The sequence below is a fragment of the Delphinapterus leucas genome, chromosome 13, assembly GCF_059928025.1.
Source record: "Delphinapterus leucas isolate spDelLeu-1000000601 "Yukka" chromosome 13, BTC_Dleu_Yukka2, whole genome shotgun sequence".
NCBI classification, from domain to species: domain Eukaryota; kingdom Metazoa; phylum Chordata; class Mammalia; order Artiodactyla; family Monodontidae; genus Delphinapterus; species Delphinapterus leucas.
This window is the reverse complement of record NC_143141.1, coordinates 56,828,660-56,845,150: the sequence shown is the minus strand read 5'-3', so window position 1 is coordinate 56,845,150 and position 16,491 is coordinate 56,828,660. Positions and strand designations below refer to the sequence as shown.

The following is a 16,491-nucleotide window of genomic DNA, read 5'->3' as shown; positions in this document are numbered from 1 at the left end:
ATATGGAATAAAGAACCTCTGAATTTAGTTATTTGTAGCTGTCAAATGAGAAGTACTTTCTAATTACACCCATTTATAACATTCATTTTACACCTCAAAGAACACCAGTGTATTTTTTTTTAATATTTATTTATTTATTATTTTTTTGTTGCGATACGTGGGCCTCTCACTGTTGTGGCCTCTCCCATTGCGGAGCACAGTCTCCGGACACACAGGCTCAGCGGCCATGGCTCACGGGCCCAGCTGCTCCGCGGCATGTGAGATCCTCCCGGACCGGGGCATGAACCTGTGTCCCCTGCATCGGCAGGTGGACTCTCAACCACTGTGCCACCAGGGAAGCCCTGCACCAGTGTATTTTTAAAACAAACTGAAAAGGTAGGGGCTTATTACATGCAACAGTGGTATTATGATAAGACACCACCTGGTGTATGAAAAAGCCAAACAAAGTATTTCCAAAGCATGTATTTCTGTTACTGGTGTCTTAACCTTTAGATAGGATGGTTAGAAAAAAGCTAGTAACATTATTAGCTAACCACATCACACTCCTTTTCCATCATTCTTTGCTTTTCCATATTACAGAACATATAATAAACAACAGTATAGTACATGGTATGTTAAATAAACATCTTTTCCCAACCATTCAAGAAAATAGTGTAGAATTAAAACAAGAATAAGAAACCAAAAACTTTTCTGATCTATTCGCAACAGTCTATCCCTGTAGAAGAATAGGGAGCTGGGGGAGGTGAGAGAGTGGCAGCAGCAGTTGGGGCTGGGGGATGGTAACAGGACCTACTTTCTGTAGAATATATTGAGGCACATAGGTTAAAAGTTTCGCAGGCAAATTCATTGCTAGAGCAAAACTGACAGAAAGCTCAGGATTTTACATTCCCCCCAGAGCTGATTTCTCAGATAGCCACATCCGATTAAATATTTCAAAATATTCCCTTAGTCACTGCTATCATCGTCGTCATCATCGTCAGATACATCATTTAAAGGAGGCTTCAGTGACTGACTATAAGAGTCCGATCTAGTAGGCTGGCACCTGGCCATGTCCCCAGTAGAAAGCAGGTCATAGTAGAAGTCACAAATCCTCACAGGCTTAGAGGACTGGCTGGGAAGAAGTCGCTTTTCAGAGCAGGGCCCCACAGACAACAAAACCACATTTGCGGCAGTGGTGACGACGATTAACAGGTGTGAATTTTGCTGTCTGACAACGCGTACATACAGTTGCCTCAGAGTCAGGAACCCAGACAGCAGCACGTTCATACTGGGTGTCTTCCCACTTTTGGAGAGCAAATCAGTAACACATTTGTCTGTGTGATTCATCCATTCTGATTTCTCAGTGGCGGTGGCAGAATAAACTGCAAATGATTTAGTTGGTGTCTTGATCAGCCATCCATTCCCCAAGTCTCCCTCATCTGTGAGAGAATCAATTGTGACGTTTTCCAGGGGGATAATATGTTAATTGTTATATTTTTTCTTCTGGATGGCAATATTGCCATACACAAGAATATCATTAAATAAGAAAAACTGCCTTGCTTTAGGCTTTTTTCTGCACAACTTAGTCAATACTCCTTCTCCAATAAGAACCTGTCCAGGTATAGTTAAGGGTTGCCCAGCTGCTCCAAAACAGTTTTCTACTATAATTTTACGTCTAGTATTTGCTTCACTGTTTGCCAAGTGATCCACCATCTTTTGCTAATAGCCTCCAAACTCGGGAACTCCACACTCCAGAGGCCCTCCTTTCCACATGCTGCCTCTCCCCTTCTGCCTGAAGAACTTCATTTAACATTTCTTGCAAGGCAGGTCTATTGGCAACAAATTCCCTCAGTTTTTATTTGTCTGAGAAAGTCTTTATTTCTCCTTCACTTATTTTTTTTGTGTGTGTGCGGTACGCGGGCCTCTCACTGCTGTGGCCTCTCCCGCCGCGGAGCACAGGCTCCAGACGCGCAGGCTCAGCGGCCATGGCTCACGGGCCCAGCCGCTCTGCGGTATGTGGGATCTTCCCGGACCGGGGCACGAACCCGTGTCCCCTGCATCGGCAGGTGGACTCCCAACCACTGTGCCACCAGGGAAGCCCTCTCCTTCACTTTTGAAGGATAATTTCACAGGCTACAGAATTCTGCATTTTTTTTCCCCCTCTCAGTACTTTAAACATTTCACTCTACTCTCTTCTTGCTTATGTGGTTTCTGAGAAGAAGTCAGATGTCATTCTTATCTTTCTTTCTCTGTAGGTGAGGTGTTGTTTCCTTCTGGTTTCTTTCAGGATTATTTTTCTTTACCTTTGATTTTATGCAGCTTGTATATGATATGCCTAGGAGTAGTTTGTTATTGGTTTTGATTTTTGTCATTTATCCTGCTTGGTGTCCTCTAAGCTTACTGGGTCTGCGGTTCGGTGTCTGACTTTAATTTGAGGACACTCTCAGTCATTTTTGCTTCAAATACTTCTTTTGTTCATTTCTCCCTTTTTTCTTCTTCTAGTATTCCCATACACATATGTTACATCTTTTGTAATCATTCCACATTTATTAGATATTCTGTTCCTTTTTTTTTTTTTTTTCAGTATGTTTCCCTTGCTTTTCTGTTTTGGAAGTTTCTATTGACATATCCTCAGGCTCAGAGATTCTTTTCTCAGTTATGTCCATTCTACTAATGGACCCGTCAGTGACCTTCTTCATTTCTGTTGCAGTGTTTCTGAGTTCCAGCATTTCCTTTTGAGTCTTTCTTAGAATTTCCATCTCTCTGCTTGCCCATCTGTTCTTACATGCTGTCTACTTTATTGATTAGAGCCCGTGGCATATCAATCATAGTTGTTTTAAATTCCTGGTCTGGTTATTCTAACATCCCTGCCATGTCTCAGTCTGGTTCTGCTGCTTGCCCTGTCTCTTCAAACTGTTTTTTGCCTTTTAGTATGCCTTGTAATTTTTTTTTTTTTTTTGATAGACATGATGTGTTGGGTAACAGGAACTGCAATAAAAGGCCCTTAGTAACATGGTGCTAAGGTGCTGGGGGAGGGGAAGCATTCCGTAGTCCTATGATTAGATCACAGTCTTTCTGTGAGCCTGTGCCTCTGAACTACGAGCCTTACACATGTTTCTCAGGGCTCCCCCCCGCCCCACTCCACCTTATGTGGGACAGGATAGCTAGCATGGGCTGGAGTTGGGTATTTCCCTTCCCCCAGGTTGCTTAGCATCTGATAAAACTACAATAGTTTAGTCTCTGGCAAAATAGCTTCTCCTGAGAGTAGGCCTTGTTAAGAACAGGGTGCTCTGGTGTATTTCAAAATCCTTTCCCTCTCCCCCTGTCATAAGCAGGAGGGAATTTTTCTCCAATGTTCACCGTGAGAAACCTGGTCAGACAATTAGAGGTAAAGCTCCCAGAGTGCGGGGACCCCTATGACGGGGTCAGCCTAGAGGCTTTGCCTCTCAGACTTGTCCACTCTGGGACCCTAGCAGTTCGCCAATTTCAGTGCCAGCTTCCCTACCCTGCACTGGTTTCCACGGGGTTGCTGCTCGGGAGTTTCTGCTCCGCTAAGTTGTGATTCATATAGTTACCTGTCTGTCTCTCCCTCAGGGCAGTGGTTTGCCCTGTGACCTTACTTCTCTGATAAATCTTAAGAAGAGTTGTTGATTTTCCAGTTTGTTCAGCTTTTTACTCATTAGGGCAGAACAGCAACTTCCAAGCTCCTTATGTGCTGGACTGGAAACCCAAACAGTTTACGTCTTCGCTTTTGATGTCCTACACCAAGGACAGTGAAGTGATGTGGACAAAACAAAGACATTCAAGCATGGCCTTTGTCCCTTGGAACCCAGATTTTGGATTTGAAAGGGGCCTTGGAGATCACCTCACTCAGTCTCCTTGTTTTCAGATGAGCATCTTGATAGGCTGTACTGTGGGCATTCCTCTCTTGGGAATATTCCCACATTTCAGTAGAGTAATAGAGTGAACTGTGTACAGGGGACCCATTTGGGTTCAGCATCCAATTGAACTTTCTTCAGAGAAACCAGTTAAGTTCTATGGTCAGTGTTCTGCTCCCTGAAAGGAAATTTCAATGTGATTTTTATTTATCCATAAGCTGGTTATCTCCATATGGTGGTTTGATGGATGATTTTAGTTCTGTGTGAGGGGATGATGGGTGATCTTTCATTTTTCTTGTTTTGTCTTTCTCCACTTTCCAAATTCTAACAAATGAACATGTGTTCCTTTTACAACCAGCACAAAATAAGGTAATGTTTTAGGCTATGACCATTTGGAAGCCTCTCCTCTGTGCTTCCTTACAGTCTGCAAGATGAACGTTCACCGGCGCTGCGAGACCAACGTGGCTCCCAACTGTGGCGTGGACGCCAGGGGCATTGCCAAAGTGCTGGCTGACCTGGGCGTCACTCCAGACAAAATCACCAACAGTGGCCAGAGGAGGAAAAAGGTAACTGGCTCTTTGGTGGTGTTTCTGGAGCTCTTTGTGAGCCAGCATCTCTGTGTTGGCTTCCCGAGAGTCACTTGGAGTGAAGTTCTGAGACTGCTGGGTTTGAGACACTGGACTTGAAGCAGCACGTGCTTCAAGAAAAAAGAAAAAAGAAAAGGTCAGGCAGGTAACATGAAAGTCTCCTTCGGTTCCAGAGGTGGGGAAAAGCTAAGCAAGTCTCAAGTGTGCTGTTTCTTAGGGGAACGTCAGCTTCAGGATGAGGACTCTGGAATTCCGTCCAGAAAAGACTCGACTCTAGACAGGGAAATAGACTTATCTGCCTCCAGGACTGGCAGGAAAGCAACGTCAGTGCTCAGACTTTGCCTCTGGTATCACTTTAATGAGGATAAATGGATGAAGAGCGGGAACCACATTCTTTTCTAGGAAGCAAGCCAAGAAGATTTGTGTTAGTGCCGGCACTCGGCTGCCCGAGGAATATTGTTATGTCCCGCGACATGAAACATCTGGGCCTGTCTTTGGAGACCAAAGCCCTGTCTCTATCCATGTAGCATTCTGAATGTCAGTAGGAAGAGATCCATTTGCTAAAATGTTATTTTGGTAAGTCAGGGCCCACAGATGTAAATAGAGCTAAAGGTATCCATAGCATTTTGTTTGAAGGCCCTTCTTAGCCTTGGATCCTAGCCTAGAAAATGTAAGAATTCTCTGAAAGACTTAAGTTATGAGAAAATTGGAACCATGTTAACTGGGCAAGAAATCCTGGTGGGGGTGGGTGGCCCTTGTTGCCCGGTATTTTTTTTTTTTTTTTTTTTTACTAGAAAACAAGCCTGACTCTGGGCGCCTCTACAACTTGACTCCTAAATGTCCCTGAATTTTCGCTTGAAATACCTTCTGAAGGGCATTTTAGAAGCTGCCCACGCCTTTTCCCTGCTGCCTCTCAGAGGAGCCTTCTCCCTGAAATGGGAAGGTTTGGGTTGTTTCCATCTTCTTAAACTTCTTCCTTACCTTTCCAATAAACAAAGGAGTTTTTTAAGGATTGGAGGAAAAAAAACATTCTCTTCTCTAGTTAACTGTGAGATTTTGTGCTTCTGGTGGCTCTTCTCAGCTCTGTCAGTCCCCCTGGTGGAAACAGGACTTCAGTTATTGACCCAAGACATTGGAGTTGCAAGCAGAATGTCAGCACCCAGAATGCTGAGGCTCCACCGAGGAGGCGGGTTAGACGAAGAGCCTGTGAGGACAGTGTTGAACACACACATTTATGAGCTCTACAGAGAGCCCTGTTCAGGGGACATGATTTTGTTTCTTGCTAGAAGTAAACTGAGGCAGAATCCTTATTGTCATGAAACATTTCAGAGAAAACTCAGTACCTGCCCCCTCCCCTGTATTTACATGGGCCATGATGGCAGTAGCCAGGCATTGTCTGTCTGTCTTGGATTTGGGAGATCCTGGAGGTAAGAAGCCAACATGCAGAAATTCAGGAAGGAACAAAGTCAAAGACTAAAGGACTTCAGTCCTGATATTATTATCGCTTTGATACTTCTAATGCAAAAGCTGGAAAAAGTCAAGTGAACCAAAGCTGGAAAAAGTCAAGTGAACCAAATAGTAGCTCAAGTTAGTACGAGAGGATGGGAGACAAGTGCTCTTGGCCAGAAGCTTCAAGGGCTTCTTTGCAGGAGCATCAGGCTTGCTAGAGCGTTGGTTCCCTTAACATTGCCCCTTCCAAGTAGTCCGTCATCCAGAAAGAATGTGTGTGCATAGCAGGTAGATCAAGAGTAAAATGGAGCAGAAGGGCTTGCAATCTCTGAGTCTAAACCTCTGACTTAAATGGGAACTTAAAGTGGATATGCCAGCATCTATGCTGGGAAACAGACTTCACTGGGGGTGTCCTGCTAAAATTTGCCAATTGCCGACAGATACCCATACACCTGAAGACGTTTATTGAGCTTCTATTGTGTGTATCGCTCTCTGCAATCACCAGGGGCAGTACAAATACTAGATAGGGTCTAACTTTCAGAGAACCTACAGTCTACCTGAGTAGCGAGCCCCAAACTAAATGAAGCTGAACAAAGTAATGAATAAATGGCAAGCAGCTGTTAGAGGCAAGTGTCAAGTTGCACTGGATGAGGTAACTTGCGTTTCTTGGGTAGGCAAGGAGGTTTCGTGGAAGGTTGGGCTTCGCTTGGAAAGGTCAGCTGTATTTGGATAGAATAAAAATCAAGCAGACTGACATCTCTTGTTTTCTTCCCTTTAACTGGCAAATGAAACCTTGAGTCTCTGCCTTCAAACTGTCAATTCAGCAACTGCTCCTGTGCGCCAGGGACTCCTAGGGCCCTGGCATCGCTTCTTGATGCTTTTGACCTCAGGGAGACTCCCCACGCCCCCTTCTGATCCCTCTCTCCCCTCGTTCTCTCCCCCTCTCTAGCTCATTGCTGGTGCTGAGTCCCCGCAGCCTGCTTCTGGAAGCTCACCGTCTGAGGAAGATCGATCCAAGTCGGCCCCCACCTCCCCTTGTGACCAAGGTGAGACTCTCAGATTTGCTCCTTTACCTCTGAGCTCTGCCCTTGGAAGGATGAGGGAGCCCGAGGCCTCTTCATCCAAGCATGGCCTTGTGAGCAGAAGCAGCCGGCAGCCCTGGAGGGTCTCCGGGTGACCTTTCCCAGCTGACTCCTTAGCTGTGCTTGCCCTCTACAAGGCTTTCTTGAGGGTGAGGCACTAAATGGCTGTGCCAGCCTGAAATGCCCCCCAGGCAGGGTGAGAGAGAGCGAGCTGGGGTGCTGTGGTTCTTTCTTTTTCTTCTTTTGCCTCTCCCTGGTTCCACATTCAGGAGAGGGAGAAGCCCTTCTCTTACCCCGCTGCCCAGCGTCTGCTCCCAGGCCCGTCAGCACGGCTCAGTTGAGTCTCACTTCCTTCCTCCCTGACTCTCATCAAGGTACCCGAAACCTGACAACAAGGCAGGAGTCGGGGGGATGGGGGGGGGGAGGGCGTCTACCACGTGGGTGGGTGGGGATAGGAAGGTGAGGCTGGCGAAGAGCCTGAGAGAAGCAGTGGGGAGGAAGCCAGCTCTAGGACTGACTCCCCTCTAGAGCTCAGCTCGGGACGTTTCCTTCCCTGTCAGAATGTGCTGGAGGTCATCAGAGGTTTCTGAATTCTACAGGCATCCAGGGATGCCAAGGCTGAGGAGGCACTTACACGTTTAAGACCTTCCCCTCTGGTGACCATAACCAGATCTCACTGGGAAGGGATTTTTGCATCGGCAGAACATTCACCATCATTAATGAATCATAACAGGAGTGCCTTGATGTTCTGTAGCCCCTTTTCTTTCGTCTTCCTTATCCTAATTTTATGCTCACGCCGACTCTCTTGTCCATGCTCCCTTACTGTCCCCAGGTTACAGGGTGGGAAGTGGAAGGCAGAGAGTTGAAAAGGTTTGTCCAAAGGTCAGGAACTAAGTCAGTGGTAAGGGTGAGACTGCGCCCCTCCTGGCATAGGGACCCCATTCTCAGAATCCATGCCATCGAACCCTCCCTGGGGGTCATCACTGTGACCCAGCCCTTGGAGTGGCCCTAGCCCTTACCTAGGAGTAAATAAAACAGCTGCAAGGGGGTATGCCAGTCCTGAGGCCACAGAATAATTGGTCTGAGTGCCTCTTCATGCTGCTCTGGTTTACTTTCTGCATCTTTATACTCTGCTTCATTTCAAAAGAGGTTTGACCCATCTGGTAGTAAGCTGACGGTACTCTGGGGCCTCCAAGCAAGCAGGTACTATCCCGGCCCAGTGTGGGTATTTTCATGTTTCCCTTTTTTTAATGCTGAGAGCTCCTTTGAGAGCTTCTAGGAGACAGGGTCATAATGTAAAGAGACCCCAAGTAAGGGATGAGGTGCCCGGGTTTCTAGGCCTGGTCCCTGCCCAGAGTGCTGTCCAGCCTTGGCAGGACACCGTGCCCCTCAGGACTTCTCTTTGGCCCCAGTCAGTGCAAGTACGGCATTCCCCAGCAGTGTTGTGAGCACAAAGGGACGTGAAAACCCTCTTAGCAAGACATGGCATTATTGCAGAGCAGAAATAAGGCACTATTCCTCTTCCCTCTGTTGTAAGAACACATAGAAAGACATTTTCTTCAAGTTTTGATATCCCCAAGCATCCAAGTTCTGTCTCCCAAAATCCATTTATTAACTTGCCTTGGAAGTTAGGCTGAGAAGCTCTGTGCTGAGACCAAAAGTTATACTTAGTTAAGAGTAAGAGATAGAAAACTGCAGAATTGGCATGGGCATATCTGTAGACTCGGAAGCTGTCTTCACTCCTCCCCTCTACCCTGCCCCGACACATCTCAGAGTAGTCAAACTCCAGATCCAAGGAAGATCTCCAGGTTCCTGGAGTGAGCTCTCATGGGCCTCAGTCCTTCTGAAAAGAAGCCAAAGTTGTCTTTATGTCAAGCAGCACATGGTCACTAATGCGTGATTCTGGTTCCCAAGGGTCAGTAGTTTGTGTTCCCTTCCTGTGATCCCAGTTATTCACGAGCATCTTTTAAAAATGGGTTATGCTTAAGATGCCCATTTCTACACAGAGGGGTGTACGTCTTGGTGAATATATAGCTAACAATAAACCTTCCTCAAATAGAAAAGGTCAAAGGATCATCCAGCCTTATCATCCCCAGGTAATTCAGGTCACACACTCTGGAGGGGCACAAGGCTGTGTCGTAGTTGTGAAATTGTACTGAGGAATCCCTGTCCCATCCTAGGTAAATTTGCAGCATGTCACTCTTGGGAAGCAGTTCTTTTGGTAATGATAAGCCCATTGCTCATTTTGTTAAATAACCTTGTGTAAGATGGGTATTTAGAATAAACCCAGCAACAAGGCCAAATAAAGTCCCTTAGGAGGTAAAGGCTTCTTAGTCCCAGCTATTGAAATAATTACCTCACCAATAATTACTGTAACAATGGTTCTCCATTAGTCATTGTTCTAATTTTCAAAGGAAACTGGAAGGGTACCTGTTGCCTTGGGGACTCTGTGAGGTTCCAGAGAAAGCCAGGATTCCTCCATTACACCTAGAATAATGGAATAAATAGGCTACTGGCTGAAGGGGGCTTTCGGAGAGGTGGCCTGGTCCCAGAGTAAAAGGAAGATCTGAAGGAATTGGTTGGCGGGGACGGCCTCCTCTTTGCATGCCTAGGCCTTGCTGTACGTTAGGTGCCAAGGAAAGTGTGCAGAGCAAATGAAGCCACGTAAAGGGATGCCCCACTGGGTCTGCTGCTGTGAAGAACCAGAAAGAGGGTTGAGAGCTCATGGGGGTAAATTCTGAGTATTAAATCCTAATGGGAAGGGCTCGTGAGGTATGCGCTAATGCAGTATCTTGTCACACTTGGCCCTAGAAATAAAAGAACTTGAAAACAACATCCGGAAGGCCTTGTCATTTGACAACCGAGGGGAGGAGCACAGGGCAGCTGCATCCACCGACGGCCAGCTGGCGAGCCCGGGCGAGAATGGTGAAGTCCGGCAAGGCCAGGCCAAGCGCTTGGGCCTGGATGAGTTCAACTTCATCAAGGTGTTGGGCAAAGGCAGCTTCGGCAAGGTCTGTGACATGCAGGGGCAGGGCTGCTGGTTTGGTCCAAGATTAAGTGATGAACATTTCAGCCTAGTCTGATTATGTTTTCCTTCCTTGTTGAGTGCAGATGGCCTGAGGCCAAGCAGACAGGAGCCAGGGTTCTCCTGCTAACTAGCTGTGGGAGTTCAGTGTAGTCATTCCACCTCTCTGGGATTTAGTTTTTCTCGTTTGTCAAATGGGGACAGGAATCAAGTGAGAGAGTGGGGGAGAAAGCACTTGGAACGGTTTAAATTGCACTGCGTGTGCTTGGCATCCCATTATCGATAATAGTAACGATAGCTTTCTTCCCTTCAGAGATCAGTCTGAAATTCTGACTTTAATTCATCATGAAGACTTTGGAAATGCATTCTAGAATCTCTGCCCTCAGTGAACTTGGGGCTCAAAGGAAATCTTAGCATGTATTACTTTGGAAATATAATGTTCTTCAACTGACTTTTCTGCCACTGACTAAATGTCTTGTTTGTCCTCTGCACCTGGCAAGAGATTGAGCACAACTGTCTCGTGTCTTGGATGAGGGGCCACTGCCCTCGGTTCCATTCTCCCTCTCCTGCTCACCCCGAGCCCGACACAGCGATGTGGGGCGTGGGTGCAGAGTGTGTCCGCTAAAGTATTTGCAGTGATCAGCCAGCATTCTGAAGGTGGGGTGAGATGGAAAAATAATCCCGTTTATTTTAGAAAGAAGATGGAAGGACAGAGAGCCTAGGAAGCTGGTTAACACTTCAGTTCAGACCCCTGATTATTCCTGCTCTTCCCAAAGCCATGCCTGGGGGTCGATGGGAGTCATCTTTCTAGGACTTCCCAGAGCAGAGCGCCGGTGCTCAGGGGCCCAGGTGCCTGGCTCTGGGAGCTCCCAGGGGTCCCATGCCCTCACGCGTCCTGGACTTTTGCAGGCTGAGCTGCAGACCTGATCCACTTCTCTCCGAAGGGAGTGGCTCTCTGGAACCCCCAGGCTATGAGCCCCGGTTCTTAACCCATCTCACCTGCCCCATCTCATCCTGAGATCGCAGTGGCAGGAGAGGAACTGGGATTGGCTTAAATGGCAAAAGATGAAGCAATCACATTCTTTGGAGACTGGTTAAATAAGAAACAGACCCCAGTCCTCTGAGGAGGCATAACTCTGGGATGTGAGCAGGACCTGGTTTAACTTTGAGCAAGATTCAAGGGGAAGGAAGCAGGCTCAGAGTTTCCAGGTTTTCATAGGGTATACGCAGGATGGGAACTGTGATGACTCCGGAGCATTTAGGCTGCTTCTTCAGAGAAATTGCAGCCAAAGTTTGAGCCAGTTTTAAAGAGTTTGTATTATACGTGGGCGACAGAGGTCTTCAGGGTAACATCCTGAACACCGTCGTGAAGCCTCTGAGTTACTGTTCTTTAGCTCTACTAGAATACTGTACTTAGGAGTTATTCAGTGGGAGAAAGTCTTGTCACATGTATAGGGAAATGAGTGCAAAAATATCAAATGATAGGAAAACTTTAAGAAAATAGAACTGCTAATTTGCTCTCTAGAGAAGGAATCACATTCCCAGCTTTAAAGCTATAGAGGAAACCATAAAGGTAAACAAGGACAGATTCGACTACATAAGATAGGGGACCCTGTTCAATAGAAAAAGATAACAGAAAATCATAAAGCAGTCTTAGAAAAACATTTGCAAAAAGTAAAGTGGGGGCTTCCCTGGTGGCGCAGTGGTTGGGAGTCCCCTGCCGATGCAGGGGACACGGATTTGTGTCCCGGTCCGGGAAGATCCCACATGCCGCGGAGCGGCTGGGCCCGTGAGCCATGGCCGCTGAGCCTGCGCATCCGGAGCCTGTGCTCCGTAACGGGAGAGGCCACAACAGTGAGAGGCCTGCATACCGCAAAAAAAAAAAAAAAAAAGTAAAGTGGTAGTAACTTTATATACCAAGCTCATACAGATGTGTAAGAAAATAGATAACTAGACGGAGGAAACTGACAAATAATTCGCACAAAACGTAAATATAATTAGACAACAAATATTTTTAGTTTCATTACCAGTTAAAACAGCATTGAGGTAACATTTCACACCCATGACATAAGCAAAAACGTTTTTTAAGTGAAAGCACCCACTGTTGGTAAATTTGCATGAAACTAAAGCACTTCTGCATTGCTAGCGACAGATTATATTGTACATCCTCTTTGAAAGTCAGTTAGGAAATGTGCAAAATATTTAACTCTATAATCCACTTCTAAGGCTTTCCATCTTAAAACTGTGATATAAAAGAAAGAAAAAATTATATGTATAAAAACGCTTGATGCAGTTTATATAATAATAATTAGATGTAACTCAAGTGTCTAATATGAGGTAAATGGTTAAACTGTTACTAATATACTTGAATTGAGTACCAGCAGCCATGATATGGTGGAGACCATGTAGAGAAATGCTTATGAAGTAATGTTCAGTTAAAAAACAATCTATTTGCTGTACTCTAATTGCAAGTATGACAAATTATATGAACATACGAGTAATTATTTAATAAATGTGCATTGAACTTTTCTTTGCCTGGACACTGTTAGAGATTAAAAATAAATAAATTGTAGTAGCTGTATTAGGATGGGTAGTCTTTACATTTTAAATACTATTATGCTATTTAAAATTAAAGAAAAAAAAGGAGTTTTTAAAGCATTTGATGTTGACTTGGGTTTCTTTTGATTCCCTACAAGCATAGACTTACGGGGTGGTTTTGGTTGATTACAGGTCATGTTGGCAGAGCTCAAAGGCAAAGATGAAGTATATGCTGTGAAGGTCCTGAAGAAGGATGTCATCCTTCAGGATGATGACGTAGACTGCACAATGACAGAGAAGAGGATTTTGGCCCTGGCGCGGAAACACCCGTACCTAACCCAACTCTACTGCTGCTTCCAGACCAAGGTATGTTTTAGAAGAAGCTGGTGGACCTCCATCTTGGGGTTGTGCCGTAGGACACTATGGTATCTTGACTGTCAGATAAAAAAATCAATCATAGATCCCCTATATTCTTTTCTCAAAGACCTTGTAAAGTGGAATGGATTTTACCCTTGAAAAGATCAAGGTATATTTGAACAGTATTCTCTTTTTTAAGGGCAAGGGATTTTCCATTCAAGGTTGTGCTTGTGAAGGGATGAGAGGGCGATAGAAGTCTTTGCAAATGTAGCTGGACAAAGCCGAATGACTAACCCCGGTGTTTGCTCCTTGGAGAAAACAACAGGCATGGTTAGTCCTTTCTCAGCTCCTACCTTTCTGTCACTAGGCAAATCCCTTAAGTTCTTTATGGCCTTCGGATCAAATGAAAAAAGAGTAAAGGCCACCCGAACCACATCTAACCTGTGTAATGTCATATGAGGTAAAGGATGTGAACAAGTGCTTAAAATGCCATCGTGGGGAATTCCCTGGCAGTCCAGTGGTTAGGCTTCGACGCTTTCACTGCCGGCCTGGGGTTTGATCTCTGGTCTGGGACCTAAGATCCCATCCCGCAAGCGATGTGGCATGCCAAAAAAAAAAAAAAAAGGTTGCCATCATGAACCACAAATATAAGGTAGCATTTTAAAACTACCGAGTAGGTGCCTGGGGACCAGAAGGTGGCAGTAAAGAAATGAAAATAATCTGTAAGTACATTATGGAGTCTGACCAATGAGTATCCTTAACTCATTTGTTACTTATTCTTAGTAAAGAAGAGAAATGCCAACATTCTTCATGAAGCTCTTTTATTACCCCATTTCGGGGAATAAAATGAGTGAAAGTCTTTCAGGATGCCTTAAGGATTTGTAGCCCTTAGCTCCTTGAGGAGGCAAAGGCAGCCTCACCTGAAACGCTTACCCGTATCCATCTGGAGCCCAGACAGTGACGGGTGCCACCTTGGACAGATGATCCCTTGCTCCTTGGCATACTCTCACCACCGTGTTGTTGCGAATGCCAGTCTTTCCACTTGGAATTCAGCAATTACTCATTTGGTCATTTGGCTAATTTTTATTTTATTGTATTTTACTGAATCCTTTCCATGTGCCCAGTGTCGTGCCAAGTGCTGGAGAGGTCGTGGTAAGCAAGGCCCAGTCCCCGACCTCAGGGAATTAACAGTCTCTTTGGTACACTATTTCCCAAAGGGTATTTCTCTGAACCTTCCTCACTTGAGAAACTTTTCAGAATAAAAGGGATGAAGTGAGAGAGTAGCATGGACATATATACACTACCAAATGTAAAATAGATAGCTAGTGGGAAGCAGCTGCATCGCACAGGGAGATCAGCTCTGTGCTTTGTGTCCACCTAGAGGAGTGGGATAGGGAGGGTGGGAGGGAGGGAGATGCAAGAGGGAGAGGATATGGAGATATATGGATACGTATAGCTGATTCACTTTGTTATACAGCAGAAACTAACACAACATTGTAAAGCAATTATACTCCAATACAGATGTTAAAAAAAAAAAAAAAAGAATGAAAGACTCTGTGGCCCATAGTTTGGGACACTGCAGCCTTGACCTCTCTTAGAGTGTCTCAACATACATTTGCTTGTCAGAGTTGCCGAGGAGAACTGCAATGGAAAAATATATATATTACCTTTACTTAATCTACTGTTTCCCAATGATGTGATCCCAAGCTTTACCTCACTGTCACTACCCATTCCAAACACTGATCAAATGAAATTTTTCCTAACCCTCTGAAATCGCTCAGGAGAATATGAAATATCTCCTGAAAAACCTGGAAATCCCTTTTCTGCACAAGTATAGGACTTAACATGCATCCAAAACCAGGATAGCTAGTGTGTATTGCCTGATATTTGTGGGTCTGTGCGTGCGTGTGTGTGTGTGTGTGTGTGTGTGTACACGCGCAGAATCCAGTGTGACAATAGAGGGTCAGTCACGACGTCAACTTTCCTCTTTTCTCCACATGAGCATGATCCTGGATTAATGAGAAATGTGTCCTATATCTCTTTATCTTCCATGGTACCTGTCAGAGGGCCTCACAACCGGTAGGTTGTCACTCTCAGAATTGGAGGGTTGGAAGATTTTTTTTTAATTCTCTCTTCTAATCTTCTTTTTGCACCAGTGAGAAAATCAGATTTCAGAGAAGTTAAGTCTGTTGCCCACAGAACTTGGTATTGGCCAAGTTGAACTTACCGTCTCCTCTCTGCGACTCCCAGTCCAGTGGGGACTTGCTCTGACATCACGTTGTATCTGCTCTGTGGGGAGAGCCCCCTCTTCCCCTGCGTCTAGCAGCTGTGCCATCTCTTTCACCCTCTGAGCTGGTTTCCTAGGCAGGCATCCACACGAGCTTGCTTTCTTTGGACGTGTTGCCAAGAGGTCTGACATCCCAGGAGGGGTCCAGTCCAGTTGTAGGGACCCTGTGAACCCCCTGTACGCGGTGGACCTGGAGAGCCAGAGCGGAGGCTCTGCTTCCCTGCCCTCTTGGTGAATGGGTGAGGGAGCAGGAAGGATGCCTTCAGTGTCAGCAGTGTTCCCTTCTGTGCGGTTAGAGTTCGCTGAGGGTCTTCACTGTGTGGCTGCTCTTGGAGCACAAGGTGGCATCATACAAAACCATGAGTTTCCTTTACGGCAGAACAGTGACCAAACTGACATGGAGATTGGTGTCTGGGTGGTAGAGGGTGAGGTTGGGGAGAGAGGGGACTCTCCTCTGAAGTTCAGAGATTTGCTAACTCTTCTCAGGCCAGCGTCAGATAGCGACAGTTACAGGAGCAAGTCCCAGACTACCGTTGCTCAGTAGAACATGGCACATCTCACTTTACGTGACAGATGTACGCTCATCTAATTTTTCTAAAGCAAATCATATTTTAACCTCGCCGAAGGACCTCTGCTTACTAGAAAGGAATCTGATGAGGAATCATAACCCCCCAGCTTAACCGTCAGAAAATGTGGCTTTTCCTATGGCAACCAGTCATCATGTTTTTAAAAAGGAGCTGTTGTTCACCTGACTCTGAGGTAGGTGCTGGGTATGGAGTTATCAGCAAAAAGGAAGGTGATTCTCAAGTGGAGGAGTTTACTCAATAAGGGATGGGGCTTAAAAGTTTTTTCACAGCAAAGGAAAACATAAACAAGACTAAAAGACAACCCTCAGAATGGGAGAAAATATTTGCAAATGAAGCAACTGACAAAGGATTAATCTCCAAAATTTACAAGCAGCTCATGCAGCTCAATATCAAAAAAACAAACAACCCAATCCAAAAATGGGCAGAAGACCTAACTAGACATTTCTCCAAAGAAGATATACAGATGGCCAACACACACATGAAAGGATGCTCAACATCACTAGTCAGTAGAGAAATGCAAATCAAAATTACAATGTGTATCATCTCACACCAGTCAGAATGGCCATCATCAAAAAATCTACGAACAATAAATGCTGGAGAAGGTGTGGAGAAAAGAGAACCTTTTTGCAGTGTTGGTGGGAATGTAAATTGATGCAGCCACTATGGAGAACAGTATGGAGGTTCCTTAAGAAACCAGTAATAGAACTACCATATGACCCCGC

General features: G+C 45.4%; 1 protein-coding gene and 1 pseudogene across 2 annotated transcripts in view; one reads left to right on the top strand and one right to left on the bottom strand.

Moving 5' to 3' along the window:
- The window catches only part of PRKCE (protein kinase C epsilon), a 512,296-nt gene that overhangs the window by 341,190 nt on the left and 154,615 nt on the right, over positions 1-16,491 (top strand). For both annotated transcript variants that reach the window (XM_089923215.1, XM_022573928.3), the window contains 4 exons: positions 4,281-4,423; positions 6,843-6,939; positions 9,787-9,986; positions 12,731-12,904. In XM_089923215.1, coding sequence (XP_089779341.1) covers positions 4,281-4,423; positions 6,843-6,939; positions 9,787-9,986; positions 12,731-12,904 — 614 coding nt within the window. The remainder of the gene's footprint in view (positions 1-4,280; positions 4,424-6,842; positions 6,940-9,786; positions 9,987-12,730; positions 12,905-16,491) is intronic.
- LOC149747761 (pleckstrin homology domain-containing family F member 2-like) lies at positions 704-3,327 on the bottom strand (annotated as a pseudogene).